General features: G+C 50.1%; 1 protein-coding gene across 1 annotated transcript; it reads right to left on the bottom strand.

The window, feature by feature from the left end:
• Nucleotides 1-4,561: 4,561 nt before the first annotated feature.
• On the bottom strand, nt 4,562-6,475 carry LOC119101123 (cocaine esterase-like). The gene has a single exon (XM_037224397.1). The coding sequence runs from the start codon at nt 6,396-6,398 to the stop codon at nt 5,043-5,045; it is 1,356 nt and encodes a 451-aa protein (XP_037080292.1). The 5' UTR covers nt 6,399-6,475; the 3' UTR covers nt 4,562-5,042.
• Nucleotides 6,476-21,304: the final 14,829 nt, after the last annotated feature.

The following is a 21,304-nucleotide window of genomic DNA, read 5'->3' on the forward strand; positions in this document are numbered from 1 at the left end:
TCAACATTTCAGACCAGCACTGGGCTTTCCCCTTTTATTATTCTCACAGGTCATGTCGTGCATACGTATTTCTAACGCCTTGACCGATTCTCACGCACGCAGGACACCGTTCACCACTGTGAAGTTCGTGGGCGTTTTGGAAGATTGTTGGATTGTTCACGTGGTATGTAAATTGGGAATGAAGGCTTTGAAGATGTGCTGTTTGTGTCATATGCTGAACGGGGATGAGTCGGACTTGAACTCACTAGTGTGAAGAAAAACGTTAACTCGGACTCAAGCTAGGGGACACGGTTTCAGCTCTTGATTCCATTTCGAACATCCTCGAAAATTAGGACGTGAACTAAAACGTGATTCGCATTTATGCTTTCCACCATGTTTGGAGGGTGCACTTACAACAGCAAATCGCACCCATGACAGAGGTGGTTTGCTATAGACCTATGAATAAATAGTAGAGTTTTGATTCTTCACTAGTAGAGTGAGTAGACTACTTAGTAGTAGTAGAGTAGACTACTTCAAAAGTAGAGTTTTGACAGATTGGGTGCGTTAGGCTCGTTTCGAATGGTTTTAGTTGGACTTGGTTGATTTGACTGGCTTTAACAAGATTGAGCAAAAATGTTTGAAACTTAATACTGGTCATTGACACTTAGAAGACGGTATATGCAGGGACGTACATGGGGACACACAATGGGGTGAGGGAATACCCAGCTCTTTTCGTTGAAAACTCGGTCAGTGCTTTGCAAGCGTTCGAAATGCCTTGCATGGCGTAAAACCGCATCACATGTGCTCGATCTATGTAGTTTGACTTCATTTCCCCAAAGTTTGAAGTGCCAAAGTGTGTCCACACATATAAATACATGTAGTAAATCTGATAACCAGAGGATGCGCACCTGGGAACCACCGGGTGCAAATGACCTTGACTATCAGCGCATGCTTATTTTTTCATAGTTTTTCAGTCTGACTCGGCTTGACGGCAAAAGACTCCAGATGGAATCCGATAAGGTTAGATTACCTTAGATATAAATTTGCCGTGTAGTGTTGTCCATGCCTAGCGACAAAAACAAACAACCAAACAAACTCTGTCAAAAGTATTGGAACTCATTGTCGTTGAGAGACTGCAACTTGTTCTGCCTACAAGCGGTGCCCAGTTTGGCATGAAGGCTGGACACGCGATCGCTCATGCAGCTTATGCCCACAATGAAACAGTTGCCTCTTACACCAAAATGGGCAGTCCTGTTTATGCCTGTTCTCTAGATGTCAGCAAAGCATTTGATAAAGTATTTCATCCAAACTCTTCCATATCCTCGCAGGTTGTGGTGTTCCTTCAGCATATCTAGAGCTATTTCTAAGGTGATTCGGAACCCAGAGATGGGAATTAAGTGATCAGACAGTGTGCCCGATCCTTTCTTTGTACATAATAGTGTGCAGCAAAAACTCTCACCACTACTGTCTAATGTGTACATAGATGAACTTCTTTGTGATCTTGAAACGCTACCAATTGGGTGTGATATGGGGAAATGTGCAGGGAATGTACTAGCCTATGATGATGATATTGTGATCTTGTCTCCCACAGAGGGGATGGGGCTTGAAGTGTTGGTACAGAGGTGTGAAATATTTGCCATGTCCAGGGATATTTAGTTCAATGTAAAGAAAACTGTGTTTGTGCTTTGTCATCTTCAAAAGCCATATGCAGTGACACACCCGTCTAATTCCAAGTTCCCAAGTATCATTCCTGATGACTGCAGTCTTGTGTAGTTGGGGGAGTTAAGATATTTAGGACATGTACTGGCCAGTAATATCAGTGACAGTCAGATCTGCGTAGATTGAAACGTTCCTTGTATTACAGATCAAATATGCTATTTGCTAGGCTTTGCTTTGCAAACAGGAACGTTTTGATTCAACTGTTTAAAGCATATCGCACCCACATGCATGGTTGTGAATTGTGGAACACTGTGAGTGGAAAGCAAGCATTTCAAGAGCTTTGTATGGCCCACCACTCATGTATAAATAGGCTGGTAAGGGTGCCACACTGGACAAGGAACCATGACCTGTGTAAAGAGGTCCAGGTTCTTCCATGTTCCATGCTAGTGACTAGTCGGCAGCTGATTTTCAACCAAAGACACATGTCCGGCGAGGACAGCGTTGTTAAAGCATTGCGTGCAAGCGAAGAAGGGGTAAGCGGAATCATTGCCAGAACACATGTGCATATCCGACAAAAGTATGATCCCATTGCACCGGACCTCCAGGCAGTCAGCAAGTCAGATGTTCGGAACATCTTCATCACCCACCTGGGTCGGTTTGTCCGTGATCGCCACCAATTGCGTGAACTGGGTCATGACCCTGGGTAAGATTCGCTGACGTGTCAAGCAAGTCTTGAGTGCTTTGCCTGCTGTCTTGCTCTTGCGTGTGTGTGTTGTGTTTTTATGCCCGTATGTGCTAATATATGTACCAGCCTGGTGGTGCGAAATAAAATGAATTATCATTACGAACGTTGTTGCCCTCGACAAACCCTCCAGCCATATCAGGGAATATGCAAAAGACACAACATCCCTCGTTTACTGTGTATTTCTTGGTCATGTTGAAATTTTGTTGGCGCTCCCCGCATCTTATTCCATTACCCAATCGTCTTGAACTGTCCGTTCCATAAGCACCCGACTCAGCAGGAGATCCAACGTGTTGGAACGACCTCAAAGCAGTCTTCTCCTGAAGGACAATAAAAAACATCCACACCTATCGGCCTGCGCCGGCGCACGTAACACGGGACCATCAGCGCGATGTGAACAAAAGCGAGACCACCGATGGGAGATGGGAGATGGGATGGGAAACCGGACGGAGAGCATGATCGATGGGCCTTGGATGGCAGATGGCCACAGAACATGTTAGTTTTCCCAACGACCCTGCGAGCGGAGCCGGAGAGCAAACGAGCCTTACCCGAACACTGAGAACATCTTCAGTTCGGGCAGACCGAATCGGCCCAGGCCGGTCTTCATGCTATTTATATGCTAATTTATTTGCAACCACTAATTGCGTGCTCCTGCATGCTCAGCGCAAGAGGGCGGACGTTCGTTTAAATATTACGCAGCTTGAATTATTAGGCACTTGTTTTCAAGCTGTAAGACAAGGCATGCTCTCTGCAACATTGCAATATTACAATGATTTCACTGCCCCTGCGACTTACATGGAAAACAAAAAATTGTACAATTGTTTGACGGCTGAAGAGCATTGGTCAACACCGGATCCAGATCGCGACAACCTGGCGCCGCGATGACACGCGACAAACGCATTCTGACGGGGGAGGAACAGACGATCGTACGTGGCAACGTGTGTGTGAATTCGTGTAGACGATTACGCGCTGTCGCATGCAAACCACATATCCACCGGTTTTCGGACGCTTTCAAGGACTGACGTGAGACCTCACTAACCTGGCCAAAATCTAGACATGAAATCATCAGCAGAGTGTGGCAGCCATACCTCACTAACGGGCCTAAAAATTAATAGAACTACAGGTCCGACCTATTCGCGGAAACACGAAGCGAACACCGTTTGACGGGGGGAGAGCATGGGCAATTGTACGAGCAATAGTGCTGCTTGATGTGTCATGGTGCCGACGACTACTTAAATACAATCCACGGATGCCCTCGCTTTTGTCGATCGTACAGGACTGATGTCAGATATCAGCAGCAGAGCAGATAAAGACGCAAAAACAACCCCTCGGTGTAGGTGGGCGTGTCTCCCATGTCTCCCATGTCTTTTACCTCTTGGCTCGCCCCACGTCGAACAAGCGCGTTGCTGGTAGGCATCTAGCTGTTTACAAGTTGTGCAAACAGTTGGGTCCTTTACTACTCGTGTTTGCCCGAAGTGATAGTGCTTCTGCTGAGATCCCATCAGCCTGTCACTGTCACAGCTACAACTTCCTCCTTGCTTTCCGATACTTTTAGTGAGACTCGGCTTAGACAGAAGAGCCCAAAGTCAGTGTTGACCTTGACCTCAGCCGGGTCGAACGCTCCGCGCACCGCCTGCACTGCCCCGGACGATCGAGTGCCAGCGCAGTGTGGCTCGAGTCAGTAGCGCGCGGCTCCCGGTGTAGAAAGTAATTTTTGCGACCATGCATGAGATCTGCAAAGACGTCAGTCTTGGACTCGACCTTTATCAGCTCCGAGTAAAAACCTGTGCACCTATACTCGCCATTGAGCCGAAAAGGAGCGCTCCGTCGACGAAATGATGTAGCCAAATGATAATGATGCAGCGAAAAGAGTGCTAGAGACCAAAAGAGAACGGATTACATAACCACTTTAGCAACCAGTAAGGGAAATTGACTGGTAAATTTAATTAGAAATGGAAATTAGGTGAAAATAAAAATAACTAATAGCAAGGAACACACCTGCTTACGTTTTATGTAGTTAAGGGGCATGGTCGTGGACATATCAGGATATAAAGTCGAAAATTTGGTTTTATAAAAAAAAATTCCCTCTTTGACTTGGGATGGGATAATTTTCTACCTTAAGGTATGCAATTATTATTCCGCTCACACCTCACACACCCCGTTGGTCAAAGGTAATGTACACACGTATGTCAGTCAGGTTATCATATTTCTTGCAAGTGAAGTAAAATAACCTGTAGTAGCACGATTTGGCTACAGACATATGAATATAGCCATTGACGGTCAGTAATATTACTCCTTACTAGTGCAGTTCATACCACGACTTTTTCATGGTGTCGCATCTATGGCACTGATGCCTTGGTTGATTCGGGTGTACCGGCATAGAAGCCTGCAAAAATGCTTGCATGATCGATACTTCACGTAAGACTGTTTTCAGCCGTCAGGCGGCGGTATTTCTTCATGCCCATGAAGTTTGATCGGGTCTCACTCAATGATGGCAGTGTGAGCCTGGCTTACAGGCTCCAAACGGAATCAAGCCCCAGGCGTTGTAAAGAACGCCACAAAGAAATCCATCTATACCATATCGCAATCACTGACAGTGCTACGCAAGCGGCATCTGGTAACTGAATCATGTGCCACGAGGGTTCACCGACCGCAAGTGTTCTCAGAGCTCGTCGCGGTTGTTGTCGTCAAAGAGCGCCAGATGCCAGCTCTCCTGGATGTCGAGCTGGTTCCAGAACTCCACCCGCTCGCTGAAGGCGGCCCGGCCCACGGACGGTGCCATGTTCAGTCGCATGTGCTCCTGACGGCTGGCCGTGTAGATCGGCCAGCTGGGCATGGGCACCGCGTCAGTGCTCGGGTACCCGCGGCGCGCGAAGTTCGTCCACATCGACACCATGAATCGAATCATCTTGTGCTCGTCCGAGTCGCGCGCGATCGGCGGTCCGAACACCGGTTTAAAGAGGTACAGCAGGTCCTCCGCGTGCGGCACGCCCAGGTCCCTGTAGGACTCCAGCTTCCCCATCAGCCGGGCCATCATGCGCAGAAAATTCTGGCGGCCCGGCCCCGTGTGGTCCAGGACATACATGTACACCGGCGTGTGGGCAGCGGCCAGGTTCGCCTCGCTCGTGATGCACGCCGTGAACCAACGGTCGCTGAGCATGTCGCTGAGCGGCTGCAGGTTCTCCTCGCCGCAGCCGGCGTCGCCGAAGTATTGCCGGTAGATCTTTTCGGCGACGACGGCGGGCGTGGTGGTGACGCCCGTGAGCTGGAGGATACTGGACGCCCAGCGGCCCCAGTCACGACCGCTGCACGCCGCCAAGGACTCCGGCTTCAAACGCTTCTGGCCAACGAAGAACGCAGCCTCGTCCCGGTTCAGGCCGGTCATCCACGGCACCAGGTTGAATTGACCGTCGCGAAGCGAGATGTACGGATCCCGCGGGAGGAACGGCATCTGTGACTCGCGGTCTACGCGCGGCTTGAAGTGGATAGGCAACTGGACCACGGGGTCATCCTTTATCATCTCGCCGAGTGACCTGAGGATCTCTTTGGCGGGCCGCTGTCGCATGCATCCGACCAGTTCGCGGCTGCTAGCCGTAGAGCACTTCAGCAAGGTGGCCAGCTGATCGGCAGCCTTTCCCTGAGGCTCCCCGCTGGCGCCGAAGTTGCAGAACGACGCCCCTGACTGGCTGATGGCCTTGGCGAAGAGGCCTCGCGAGCGCGGGCTCAGCACCTGCAGGCCCACGCTGGCGCCGCCGGCCGACTCGCCGAAGATGGTGACGTCGTCGCGATTGCCGCCGAACGCCTCGATGTTGGCCTGCACCCACTCGAGCGCGAGTACCTGGTCGTGCAGGCCGTAGTTGCCGGGGGCGTTGGCATCCGCAGTGGTCAGGAAGCCGAACGGACCCAGCCGGTAGTTGAACGTCACAAGCACCACCTGCTCGTCCATGAAGTAGTCCGGTCCGTAGAAGTCGGCGTCCCCGGAGCCGGTGACGAAACCGCCGCCGTGGATCCACACCATCACAGGCAGCTCCGGGTGCTCCCCTTCGGCGGGCAGACTGGGTGTGTACACGTTCACGAACAAGCAGTCCTCGTCGCCCTCCAACGCCCCGGCTGAGAGCAAGCTATACTGGAGACACTTGCTGCCGTGTTTCTTGGCGTCGCGGACTCCCGTCCAGCCCTGGTGGGGCTGTGACGCCCGGAACCGCATCGGCCCCAGTGGAGGCTCAGCGAACGGAATGCCTGCGGAGGGGGCGACGCGGGTGAGAATTCGTCGGCGCGAGGACGAGCAATGCGTCGCAGAACGTCAACACTCAAGACCAGAAGCAGCTTTTCCCCACGCAGTGGCGATGGTTTTATGGCCTGTGTTCAGGTTGATGCAGATTTAGATATTTTGGTACCAAGCAATGCGTGCGATGAATGTGCGGTGCATGTGGTGAAAATCTTAGAGCGTGAATCGGTACACTGCGTTTATCACTTATGCGTGCTACGTCTTCGGTCAGTTTTTTTCTAAACATAACGCAAGACTTTGTGATGTTTGGGAGGGTGTGCATACATTGATGTTTTCATTCCTGGTCCGTGTTGTCAATTATATGTTTTTTCTTATCAACCACCGGTCGCGAAGCCTATATTCTTATGTTGGGTCCAGCTCTACCATGCGGTGTAGTCTGCTGACATGTTTGAACACCAACAGCACACCCAGTGAGTACCAAGAAGAACCGTGGCATTACAGACGAACTGACAAAGAAAAGACACCTCTGATAACCATGAACCGTTCCAAACGGTGGCGTAATTATTTCGGTGCGGCATCTTCTTCCGTTCTCTGTGCTGCTCAAACCTTCATGGTTGACTAAATAATCACGCCAACCCAAACATCCACATAAAAACAGCAGACAAGAAACAAGGTCGCACACGCCACACAGGCTGCCGTCGATTCGCACAGCGCAGAACTTTACTGTAAAATTATAATAGAGCTGACGAAAATAGCATGCCTTTGAACGAGAAGTAGCTTTTGCCGACAAATGACTTAAGTTTGGCTCCGCTGACATCGCCAGACTGGGTGGAGACCTTTGCCCCCGTGGCGGCCATTGTGGCGCAGAAGGCCGCACTCAGCATGGCCAACAACAGCGGAAGGCTCTCCATCGCCGCAGCTGAAACAGCGCAAACACAAAGCTGAAACGGCGATACAGACACGACACGCGGTCTGTGACCTTGTGGCCTGCCGCGGCCACATGGCTAACCCAGTCAGGGTGGACATGATGATAACTGAAGACTGACTGCGGTAACATTCCTTAATTCCTTGCTCACAGTTCCAAAGCTTTTGTCAGGGTGACGGGGCTCTGACTTCACCAAACAACAAAAACTCACAGGCATCCCATTTATTTTGCTAGACGTAGCTTTGTGCCGCCGTTCTCCATCGCAATGAAAACAACACCTGCTTAATTTTCTAAAACTATGTGCTTATCGCAATCGCTCGTATTCTGTTTCGATCCTGACTGCGCCTTGACATGCTTCCTAAGCCTGGGAACGCTCCGGGCACAACACCGTCTTCACGACTCAGACAACACAGAGGCGTACCGGCGTTGTGGAAAGCGGCCGAAATTAACTGCATCAGGCCAGTCATAGCTTGCGACATGGGATAGTCATGACTGAGATACGGCCTGATTGTGGTAAGTCACCGCTGTGTATACGGCAGCATTTGGAAGCAATCAATGCCTGTCGACGGTCGTGCATGTTGGGGCACATAGTCAGCTGTCGGCCTCGTATGGATTGCATGATTGATGACGAGTTTTTCCCCGCAAAGCTTGCCAGGAACTGTGTAATGTGATCACATTGAAGTGCGTAATTGCTGCTCTCATAGGCCTCCGTTCGCTCAATCAGCTGATTCTACTTTTCGTCCGTATTCGAACTAGAGCGTTATACATCGTCGTATGGCGTTGCAGCCTGTGATGTCATAGGTTGTTGCGACGGTGGATGGCGTGCGCGTTTGCATAGCTAGCCCGTGCCTCTTTGCTAGCCTCGACATTATTGTGCACCAATAAGCAATGTTCCACTAATCGTTTGCAGCGCGGCCGACGCTGAGCATGACGCAAAAAGGATTTGCCGTCCGCTGCGGCGCGAGTGAAGAAGGATGAGTAATCAAAACGTCGTGTATTCTGAGATGATGTTCACTGAGACGAGATGTAGCTGAGTTACTGTGACCTCCTTGGTGCTGGATAAACCCTGTCATCACGACCAAAAGTGTCGTTTCTCCTGCGTGCCATGCACCCTGACCACGTAAGACCGGCCAGCTCGCCAAAACTGGAACTCGCCAATCTAAAAATAGCACACCGCCCGGTTTTTAAAGGAACCGACATTTGCTTGCGGTGTTGACATTTGCATGGGGACATTTGTGTGCAGTTTTCAATCGAAATAGATATCGCCTTGATTAACCTCTGCAGTTCATAACCATGCCATTTTTTAGACTTCACATCCTCTTGTTTCTGAGCTTCATAAACTTGAACGTGTGCAGCCTATTACGCATCAATTATTTGAAGGTCATCCGGACATTATGACGTCATTGCAAAGTGACGCAAAGACAACACCTCGTTCGGTTTATTGTGCTCATGGTCAAGACAAATATGGATACTTAAAGGCAATGTTCCAGTTCCGAAGACATTGAAACAAACATCAGATACGATGAAACAAGTTCACTTATATCCATTGATAGGCTTTTAAGTGGAAAAGACTGCTCTAGACGACACAAATTATCTGTTCAGTAGATGTGCTCCTGAACAGGCCATTGTTTAGTTGCTTCATTGTACCTTGCGTAATATTGATTGAAGCCAATTGATGGCCGTTGTGCCTGGAAATCGTGCTGAGAAACACCACATGTGACGACCCGACGACCACATTTTTTTGCTTTTGATCGCCGCATGGCTAATGGAATGGCAGAATTTGAATGACGTCATCATGGTGTAATGAATGCCTGAGTGACCTTTGAAGCCTTCCTAAAAAAAGTTTACACTCTTTCGCGGGGGTGTAACTAAAAAAACCAGAGGGGTTTAGGTGTCAAGAAGGGCAAGGCTGTGAACTGCACTGAATGCTCTTTAAAACGACTACTTCAATTCAACAACCGATACAAATGTGGAACACTCGTTTTAAACATTTGTATTTGCAGTAATGCAGAACCAGGTGGTCTAACGATAAAAGACAGTTGGCTAACAGTTAGACGGTGCTACTGATAATATTCTTAATCACGAACCGCGTTTTGTTATAGAGAGTACAGGCTTTTGGCCAACCACAACATTTGACAAGCATGAGGCTAAAATCGAAAAATAAAAAATAGCACCGTAACCGAGAATGCAAATGCAAGCAAAAAGACATGCCTTCGCAGTAAAAAGCAAATGCACCCACGTGCACAGCGTCCGTGTTTTAAAGTTGCATGCATAAGCCAGCAACGCCATCTTGCGGCGTGTAGTATATCACAAGTGAGTCATGCCGTCTGCTAAAGCGGCAACTCTGGCACAGCAACTCTGGCAGCGACTCTGACGTCACAAAAGGTACTTAGTGGGCAGAAATTAATTGGATGAGTTTTTTCTATTGAATTATACAAAAGGCCACATGTGAGCTTACCATTACATGTGATACTTCCTTTATCCGTCCTAAAGAGGATCCCATTTTATAGGAGATGGGACCTGCTTTTGCATTATGTTCTTGGTGTCAATTCCGTTTTACTGCGCGGCGGTTGTTAACAACCTAGAGGTATTCGCAGGGACCCGGACGACAAAAAATCTAAGTCGTGGACACTATTGACAATCTCACACACCATAGATTTAGTGCCTTTAGGCATTCGCGGCAATCCGGAAGACAAAGATTCCACGTGACGTCACGTAGAATCTTTGCTGGACATGCGGAATCTTTTTGCGCGACTCGATCGAAGTGAGGCAGCTATGGCATCACATATTCAATTACAAACACGTCACTTTGTGTGCTTCGGACCGACCGATGGTGGTGACACGCAAATCAACGTGTCTACATTACAAACAGCATAAATGGCGATTTCCCTTGCTAATACCTTGCGAAGCATTTGCAGCCAAAATCTTAGTGTCGTTACATACGCTGTTATTTCACGACAGTTTCGCAGATGCAAGTAGAAAACGTGTCGCGTTGCGGACACGTCCGGCAAAGATCCTACGCGACGTCACGTAGAATACAGCAGGTGTACCTTGTTCACATTGCTTTGTTCATTGTTTGTCAAGCAGAACACATCGGTCAGAACTGTGTCTGAGACTGATAATTACGCAACAAAGTTGCTCAATGGCCGCTGCCGAGTCGCGATGATCTTTCTGAAGCGGAGATCATACGTGATGAATGTGATTACCGGTTAGCTCGCATTGGTTGCTGGTGTGCATCTGCTAACTGACATGTTGAACAACGTCAGAAATAAAAGAGTTGAAATTGGGAAAAGTGATCCTGTGCTCAAAGTCAGTGTCATTCTCAGACAGCAGTAGGCTGGTGTTAAAAGGAGTTACGAGTCAGAATCAGCCACGCGCATTGTGGGTCAGAGTCAGCTCTACTCTGCTCAGCCGCACGAGTCCATTTGGGCATCCGATTTTCTACCGTTCTTATGCCATTGTTACTGGCGATATATGTATACCTAGCACTTTCGTAAATACGCACTGTCAGCAGCGTGTTCCCATCCACGTATGTTTAGTTTCGTTAAGGTGCCATGGAAACAGAAATATCTTCGCCAAAGCCCCGAGGGAGTTTAAAATCAGCCCAAAATTAAAGCAAGTACTTTATACTTGTCTGGGGTTTTGAGCTGAAATAGTCATCTTGAAGGCGTTGCAGCGTTATTCACCATCGCACCCTTCTTAAGACAAAGCCTCTCTAGTTTCTAAGCCACACGCCCGTGAAAATGGGAAAGGTATATCGGGGACAGTGTTCCAAAGTCATCTTAGCACCAATGACGTCATAATAACGCCATTCAAATCACGCCGTTCCATTAGCCATATGACAATTAAGACCAGTAAAAATATAATTGCCGAGGCATTTATATATGGCGTTCGTGAGTGCGATTTCCAGCTATAACGGCCGTCAATATGCATTGAATCAATGCTGTGCAAGGTACGATGATGTAATCAGACCATGACGCTTTGAGGAGTGCATTTACTATACGGAGAACTGTGCAGTCTACAGCAGTCTTTTTCTTTTAAAAAGAATGCCAGTAGTAATGAGTATTAGTATTTTTTAGTTATATATGTAATTTTCAGGTATACTTAATAGTTATAAGTGAGCCTGCTTCTGTGAATGTAAGTGAAACACTCTTATAACTGAAAAACTCTTTTTAAAGCTATCAATGAATACGAACTGACTGTGGAATGAGCCCCAACTAGGAGCACAGAATCACTCGTAAACACTGTTATTTCCCACCTAAAATCGTGAATTTTGACGGATGGCTGCCAGCCTTCATGGGGCGAAGTCTGCGGCACAATGTCCTCTGGCAGACAATCCATACCAGACACGTGTCGGACATTCGTTGTCGACAATATTGGAGGACACACAGCGATCAGTTGGATTACAACGGAGCGCCTGCGTTGCTCCGGCCGGTGACACTGGTTTATTTCCGTGCCCGTGACGGGCGATGCCAGGCCAGTTCGAAGGGACTCCCATCAGTGTCCTACCTCGTGGAGCAGTGATGACTGTCGCCCACCGCCGCCGCCAGCTCACAGTGTCCGCCCGCCCGTCCCTCCGTGCAGCCGACGGCCCCGCCTGCGCCTCATGTAGCAGCGACCACTCCGAGCACGACCGAGCCCAGATACGGCCGCGCGGGGGCGTGCCGGGCCTCCGTCTATCCAGGGTGCGGTGTGGGCCGGGTGCGCGGACCGCACGTGCAGCGCGAAGGGCTTAACCCGCGCGTCAGGTGAGACAACGCTCGTGTGGAAGCGGCGCCCCACCCGATTCGTGCCCTGGAAGCGCCCCTTGCATGCGCCCGGCTTCCGTCCTGCGCCGACTGAAGCCAGCTGGCGGTAGGGACGGCGGCCGGCTGACCAAACTCTGACGCGATTGGGCGCCCCACGCGGCGCGGCGCGGCGGCGGCGAGGCCGGTCTGGGCGCCGTGCTCACGGCACGTCGGCGGCGGGCACGCCTCAGCGTGGTGGCGCCGACGGCGGTGGATGCTCGCCGCATCGTCTTCGACGTTCCACCGGGGCCGCGTCGGCCGGACCCACTCCCGCTCAGTCACTCGCCGATGCCCCAAATGAAACAAAGCGCGCTTTGGGAAACCGGGTCATTGGGCGGGGCGCTTACTGTCTGGTAGATGCCCCTGACTTCAACGCCTGCAGCTGCCTTTGCAATTTGAAATACAAACGGAACGTCCATCTGTCTAGTTGTTTATCAATCCACTTTTTTCATTGCGCATTTGACAATTCTAACGACAAACCCATCAGTGCGCGTCTGGGAAACCAGAGGTACGGAACCAGATTCCCCACGGTGCCCGCTCTCCCAGTCAGGGTGAGAGGCGGACGACGCCATGTAGCTTCAGCAGATGAGTGTGTCGGCATAAAGCCCTAGTGACGACGACGACGAAAAATACTGAAACCGCAGAACGCAGCACCTAGACTTGTCGCACTTTTCCCTTCTCATCGGGAGTGCCACCTCGTATAATACGGTGTCGAAAACGTCGGGGGTGCCTCTCGTCACCGCTTACCAGCCGAGGGCACTGACCACCCATCGACCCCGTGTTGTCTGGGACGGTCGACCCGCCGCCCACCCTCTCCCCGGCGTCGATCCGCCTCCCGCCCTCTCCCCGGTCCGCTGTAGTCGCCGGTCAGGCCGGCCGCCCTCTCCCCGGCCCGCCGTACTCGCCGGTCAGGCCGGCCGCCCTCTCCCCGGCCAGCCGTACTCGCCGGTCAGTCCTGCCGCCCTCTCCCCGGCCCGCCGTACTCGCCAGTTAGGCCGGCCGCCCTCTCCCTGGCCCGCTGTACTCGCCGGTCAGGCCGGCCGCCCTCTCCCCGGCCCGCTGTACTCGCCAGTTAGGCCGGCCGCCCTCTCCCCGGCCCGCCGCACTTGCCGGTCAGGCCGGCCGCCCTCTCCCCGGGCCGCTGTACTCGCCGGTCAGGCCGGCCGCCCTCTCCCCGGCCCGCCGTACTCGCCGGTCAGATCTGCCGCCCGCCACCCTCTCCCCGCCCCGCCGTACTCGCCGGTTAGGCCGGCGCCCTGCCGGAATCAGATCAGTACCAGATAGCAGTATCATCGCTTCTAACCACACGATGAACACATGTGATCATGCTTCCTTATGTAATGCATGCGATGAGAACATGCGATACTGGGATATGCGAACTTGGATATGCGTTCAATGCTTGGACGTGCTCTCGAGTGCGAGTACGAGTACATGCATGTACAAACCAAGATACGTTTCGTCTAAATACAGTCATCGAAGACAACAACACGACGTGACTTGCGCCGACCATGCCCCCTCCGAACCAAGTTATCTCGTTTCCGTCCCCCCTGCACGAAACATGACACCGCGTGTCGCCGACATAGAGCCTACGTAAAAATGCACACGTATATGCCACCACCGTCAGTTACCCTTTTCCTCAGTCACCGCTTGCAAGAATCACTTTTTGCTATTTTCTCAAAATCCTTTTATATAACATCGCATTTCAATAATGTCTTGTCAGCTGTCTATTGCTGGGGCACGGCGAAGAGCAAGATGTGCGTTACCCTGCAGCCTTATTATTAACGTGCGCTCGGGTGAGGAGTCCAACTGCCCGCCTCCCCCCCCCCCCGCGGAAGGTTTGTCCAGGATGGTTTCTGAACGGCGCTGCGCAGCCGCACCAAATTTTGTAAAGCTGTAGACAATTAAATAGTGGATCGTTTGGTATCAAACATTTGTACGTTCCTTGTAAGGTCGCTGGCCTGTGGTAGGTCAAACTCAGGTCATGGTTTCAGCAAAGTCAATTTCTAGGGAATCGTTCAGTCTGATCCAACAACGGAGTGTAAAACGAAGCCATGCATCTCTGAGATGTTTTCTTAGGTAAACAAAATATTGGATGAGCAAATTACGTTAACCTAAGATCAGGTATGAAGGTCAGAGCAAGGTCGAAATCAAACTGTCTTATTATTCAAATGCAACACTCCAAGCAGTCTTGTATGATTTTGGTTTCCTGGTTACCATGACCTTCAAAAGGTCAATCAAGGTCACTGACCTTAAATGAACATGCGGCCTTTTGCTTTGAAATCGTTTTCTAGGTTCTGGGGTACTTTGGAGACCAGCCTGGAATTTTATTTTGTTTGACCTTATTTTACTCGAAAGTCATGACCTAGGAAACTGAATCTTTGAGCTTTGTTATTTCACGTATAATTCAATGCACCCTTTCTTTTTCATGGCATCATTCCGTATCGGACGGACAAGTTCGACGTGACTTCACGCATGTTCTAGCCAGCATGGACTTCAGGTAGTACAAAGGCAAGCTAAGCGTAACTTAAATCTGAAAAATGGGGCGAGGGCAGTTAGCATTGTTGCCCCTCCCCCATCCTTGAAAAGTTGGGGGCTATGACCTCCCCTTGCTCCCGTTCCTACAACCATCGTGTGATGTAAACATAAAAGGTGTAATTTTCTGGACAATTTGACCTTGGACCCGCCAGAATGGTATTAATAATTGAGGAGATTACAAAATAAAAGCTAGCACCGATGGCGGGTTCTGACTGAGACCATCCCACTGTTTTTTTTCCGCTGAGCTGTATCTTCATTACTGTGGAGCCATCAGCGAGGGAGGTTGCTCCCCCCCCCCCACCCCCTCCCCCCACCCCTCTTTCAGTCCGCGTCAATAAAAAGTGGCGAATCTGGGTGATGGTTAAGTAGATAGAGGGACACAGGCGTAATCTTTTTTTACCTCTGCAGAAGCTGGGCACTACAGCTTTGCGTCCGGTGCTTAGTCTGACGTGCTCAAAAGCTATTATTCGGATATTTTTTGATTTTTCATGTCGTCCGCAAAGCCATTGTACAGGCATTCTTGCTGGTAAGCCGGACCGTGGGACTGCATGCAGCAGCCGCCTGACGCCTGACTCCACCGGTCTGGGGCCACACACTCTGCCGGAGTAGGGCACCCCAGTAATCGGCCATCACGGACGGGGCGGACTATACTAATCTATCCAACTGTAACAGCCTGTCTGAGTCGCGCAAGATATTCCTCCTACTAGAATTAGTGCTCATATCCGACTCGTGAATATTATCTTCGATTTGGACGCTAATACCTGGAAAATGCACCTTTCCGCCGTTTTCGTGTTTACCCGCATAGTTGGGATAAAGCCGAAAATATTTACCCCTTCACTGGCTTCAGTCTGCACCACAGCATATTGTAAAATGGCCCAAATATAGAGCATGTGGTTCAATGAACAATTTCTGGGCTTCCTCATAGGGTCAATGTAGATCCTGTACTATGTTTACGTTGTTGTTCACAGATATTCAAAGTTAAATGCTTCGTCACAGCCCGAGCTTCTCCCACTTAACTTTGACTGGAATAAGAGACAATTGTTTTGTGAATGTGTTGGCATGACAGCAACGTCAGTAAAATACACATATTTTGCTTCGATGTAACCCAGAATTGGCATGCCCAAAATCTTTCCCTGTCCGTCCAGTGCTTTGGTCTTGGGAATGCTCCACATTTAAATATAATGAAGCGAGCATGAACAAGCAGGCAAGCAAGCATGATGAAATAAGCTCACTTACGACTGTTGGGATGCTTTTAAGTGGAAAATACCGCTCTAAACAAAACGATTTTTCGGTTTAGTTAGCATGCTCCTGGAAACATTATTGTTTCATTACGTTCTCTCCCTTGCACAACATCGACTGAGAGCCAATTGATGGCCGTTATACCTGGAAATTGTGCTCACAAACGTCAGATATGAACGACTCGACCGCGGCATGGCCAATGGAATGAAAGGACTTGAATGACGTTATAGTGTCATTGGTGCCTGGTTGACCTTCAAATTGTCTGCAAGAAATATTCTGCATAGCTTCGTAGGCGTGTAGCTCAGAAACTAAAGGGGTTTAGAAAACTAAAGAAACTAAAGGTCTAGGTCTCAGGGAGGGCGGAGCTGTGAACTGCACTGAATAATCTTCAAGATGTCTATTTCAGTTCCAACCCCATGCAAATGTGGGACATCTCTTTTGAAACAATAGGCCCTCGTTGATGGAGAGGCACTTGAATGAAATTCAAGCAGTTAAAAGCATGACAACCAGTGCTCACGACATGAATTTCTACTACGAAAGCTTCTCCGAGCCACTTTTACTGGTGCAGAAAATATGCTAGGCTTCCCAGGGCTTTTGAAAACCAGCCCTCCCCCTTTGGAAAAACGATGAGGGGCATACCTCGTCCCTTATGTGGTGAGGTCATGCTAGAAGCGTTTGACCACTTAAGCTAGTTTCATCCGTTTGTGTGAAAGGTTTACGACCACACCCGCTGTCAAAAATCTGTTCGCTCTGTTTTCGGGGTCGGCGACGGGTCCTAAAACCCACGCAATCCAGACAACTTCGTAATTCTGCAGTATGCATACGTAACCAGGATTTGACAACGAAAAAAAACAGGGAACCTCGCGAGCCCCAGCACGAAAGACTCTCTTGGCTCCATCCTGGATTGTACATTCCGGGCACAGCCAAGACTATTCCCGATCAGTGCTGCCATCTACAGATTGTAGAGGACATCTCTGCTTCACGGCATCAACCGCTAACTCACGCTTTTGGACTACCAATGTATGGCGTGTTCAGCCCAGGCCTCCAAGCAGGGATGAGGAAAATAATTCATTCACTTCCCGCCTGTGTGCGCGCGTACGTAAGCGTGCGTATCAGTCAGGAGCCCCAGTGCTGAGCGGGGGTCTCTCCACCCCGATTTCAGCCGTTCCTGTCGCAACGTATATTTCTGCGTCAATGAGGACCCCTGCGTTGATCCGGGATCAAGTACTAAGTGCCCGGGCCAGACCACCTTTCGCGTCAGGGAGCTGACCAATGTATGATATAACCCTCTAAAGACCTCCGGGTCTACCAAGGGACCCTTCTCCCGCGTCGCCAGGATTGCAGCCGTTAGGCACCGTGGTGCCCACCGGCTGCACACACACACACACACACACACACACACACACACACAAACACACACACACACACACACACACACACACACACACACACACACACACACACACACACACACACACACACACACACACACACACACACACACACACACACACACACACACACACACACACACATTGCACACAGTCACGCATCAAGTCATCAGGAAAATATTTCCACGTGTGCCGGCGAACCTAAGCAAATCAGATCGGAATGATTTTGTTGGATGAAAAAGTCAGTTGAAGGAAAATACTGCAAAAATTGCACACATACACATACACATACACACATACACATTACACACACCCACGCATCAAGTCATCAAAAAAATGTTCCACGTGTGCCGGCGAACCCAGACAAATCAAATCGGAATAATTTTGTCGGATGAAAGAAGTCAGTTGAAGGGAAATGCTGCAAACATTGATTGCAGGCAGCGGGAAGTCGTGCGGCAAATTCATGGACAGTGTTAACCCCTGCAAATGGCTGGTGGAAAGGGCCGATATGCTGAGAACGTCGGACGGGTGTAACCAGACTGAACAATGATGTCAGGTGAGCGCCGTCAAGCCTGTGATGAAATATGGCTTATAGAAATACGATGTCAGGCTGAGTGAGGATTGCCTTGATTTTGAAGAAAGCAAGTGATGTTCAAAATCCAGCGGAGGACACCGAGACTAGCTACTCGAACCAAACCATATGAGAAGGCAATGTTGTAGTCTTTCGTGCCGGGCGAGATGGGAAACGGCAGCACCGCTCCAAATAACACTACCGTACTCTAGCAATGGTCTCAAGTGAGTGTTGAAGGCACAAAGCAAAGCCTTGAGATTGAACCGCGCCTGACGAGGGCACGACGACATTTACACGCTTCGCATGAGAAGACCCAGCATCCTATTTGCTTTCGAAACAGTTGAATCTATGTGATTGGCAAAGGTGAGTTTGGTGTCCAGCGAGACGCAAAGATCGCAAATATGCTGGCAGCTATCCAAGCGGTGACAATCTACTGCGTATGACCAGTAAACAGGTGACGTGCGGAGGGTGATTAATATGGTATTGCACTTAGCTGGCTTCAGTTTCAGCCCCCATTTTTTTTTTTTACCATTTACAGGCACGTTCTAAATCCGCCTGAAGTGTAAGACAATCTGTCACGTTGTCGATTCGGAGATAAATTTTCACAACATCAGCGTACATAAGGCACTCACTCTCGATTTGGTCAGGAACATCAGCCAGAAAGCAGACGAATAGCAACGGTCCTAGGATGCTGCCTTTCGTGACACCAGATCGCACTGGAATCCAGTCAGACTGTTTGCCGTTCAGCACCACGCGTTTTGAACGATTGCTGAGGTACGACTCCAGCCACTTGTACGCACTCGCAGCGCTGCAAAAAGAATAGCGAGCTTGCGTGGCAGAAGAGCCAGTGAATGCTGAGGAGTAATCGGTGTAAATTGCATCCGTTTGTTTATCTTTTGAAAAAGATGTCCAGCAGCGTTCAAGAAAACATGAAAGGCTTGTGACACAAGAGCTCTTTGGAAGGAATCCGTGCTGGGATGAGAGAAGGGCGGGCAGACAAACCTGTAACAGGCTATCGCTCATAGCACCAATGGCTCCTCGGCACCAATAGCTCAATACCTAGCTTCTCAGCACATTTTCTGAGAATCCAGGCACTGAGCCCGTCGGGACCACAGGCATTGTGTGCACTGAGATCGCGTAACGAGTATGCAACACGGCCATGTGGTGCGCTGAAGCTGTCTAATACAGGCGCATCGAGCAGAGGTGGGTCAGGCAATATACGAACGTCAGGGTCACAGAACTTATGAGCAAAACATATATTTAGATAGCTGGCACGCTCCTCGTCACTTTTGTACACATTGTCATCGCACTCAAGAACGGAAGATATGTGGGCTGATGACTTCGACGACTGAACAAAAGACCAATGACGTTTCGGGTTGCCCTTAAAATCTCCCACTAGACCCAACAAATACTCGCGATATTTAACCTCAGCTGCTGTTGGAAACCTCATGTCGCTGGGTGGTTGCTGGGCCTGCAGCAGCCTGTCCCAAGGCTTGACGTCCCCTGTCGCTTAACATCCAGACGCTTCATCATGGCGTTTGTAGCGGCTTCTCGGTTACATCTCTTGAAAGCAATGTAAACTCTTCGAAAGGCGACCAGAGAGCTCGGCTTCCGCAGCCCGTCAGCCGAAAGTGTAACACCAGCATGCTGGTCCTCCCCGCCAAGGTTCGCCCTCGATGACTTCCATCTTTCTTGCAGCTGCTTATCATACCTCCGGAACCTCCGGGAGGGTGATGTTTGATCTTTACAGTTGCCTTTGGAGCTAGCAGGGTGCGCTTGCGATGGTCACCACCATCGTTGACACGACTTTCGTTAGACTGGTCTGCGTCCACTCTTTAAAGTACCTCTGCGCTTCTGATTCTTCCCTCTTAGAGGACTTTTCCTCTTCTTCGACTGCTTCCCATAGCAACCTGTACTCAGGCAGATCGGTGAGTGCAGCTGTCGCTGAGTTCACCAGGTGCTCTTATCAGGTCGGCTTTCCAATGAGCCAGTTCCGGGACCGTGACCTTCAGATTTACCAGTACGATGTCACTGCCGCTGGCGCGTGCACCAAACGGTGATGGTGTCACGTTCCAGCCAATCTTTCATCTTCCATAGCCCGTTGTTCCTTCCCGTATTGGCAATCTCTCCATCCGTCGTAACGCCGATCAGCTTGTCATCAGCATGCTGCACTTTGTCATTGTCGTCTGCACGGCCTCCAGGAGCCTGCCAACGCCACTTTGTTCGAGTTTAACAAACGACATAAGGTGCGTCTTCAATTCGGCATCAGCCGTCACCATTATCACCGCTACATGTGTGCCGTCCAGCTGTTTGGCGGTCAAACACTTCCAGCCACTTAGGGGCCGTCCGCCGCACACGCACCAATGTCCAATGCGAGTTTTTCCTCCTCTAGACAGCGGCCGTGCTGAGCATCTCTGGATCACCGGACTGCGACACACTAGAGCACGCCTCGAAGGATCAGATGGTCGAAACTCCCACCCGTCACGTCCGATCAACGCACCGACGCTTCGGCTGTGCGTGACAGCTGAGGAGCGAAAGCGCCGGGACCCGACGACCAGCGTTTCATTTGTGCTGTCGATGTACACGTTGATGTCAAGCTCCACCAGCAACGCCTACGTGGTGCTGGCATCCTTTTTATCCTCATTGCCCTAATGCTTTGTCAATGCGTGCTTGTCCTCGTTTCCTATTAACTGCCCATGCATTGTCCATGTATCAGTATTTCTCGGCGTCGAAGGCAGCCATATGAGGTGAGCTGCGCATGTGGCAATGCAACGCTGTAGCATGTCTTGGCTATCAGCACGGACATCATTTCCCAAGTATACAAAGCCCTTTAATACTTTCGCGGGTGATTTGTTTGCAACATCTCTGCGTCATTCACACGTCGCATTATGTTAAGCACTGCTTTGCTTGGCATTCATCCGGTTGTTTTCTAGTCAACGACATTCGGATTTCTTCATCAGCCATTTTGTGGCGAGCTTACGACCTTTTGTAACATTCCCCCATCTATTCAGTGCTGTTACCAGGAGACGTGTCTGAGTTCAGGGAGCTCGGGAGCAAATCCGGGCTCCATGAATCGGGAGGGATGTTGGTATCACGGTCTCGGGAGGGCTGGAAAGAAGTCCGCACTGGTAAGGGTCGCTGCCGTATGAAAGGGATGATCTGGACATGATGACCGCCATGACTGTAACTGAAAATGAAACAGTTGAGTTAACTCCACCAAGACCTGCTTAACTGTGTGAGCAGCCATG

This window comes from Pollicipes pollicipes, unplaced genomic scaffold (genome assembly GCF_011947565.3).
Source record: "Pollicipes pollicipes isolate AB1234 unplaced genomic scaffold, Ppol_2.1 Scaffold_4881;HRSCAF=5763_pilon_pilon_pilon, whole genome shotgun sequence".
In the NCBI taxonomy this organism is placed as follows: Eukaryota; Metazoa; Arthropoda; class Thecostraca; order Pollicipedomorpha; family Pollicipedidae; genus Pollicipes; species Pollicipes pollicipes.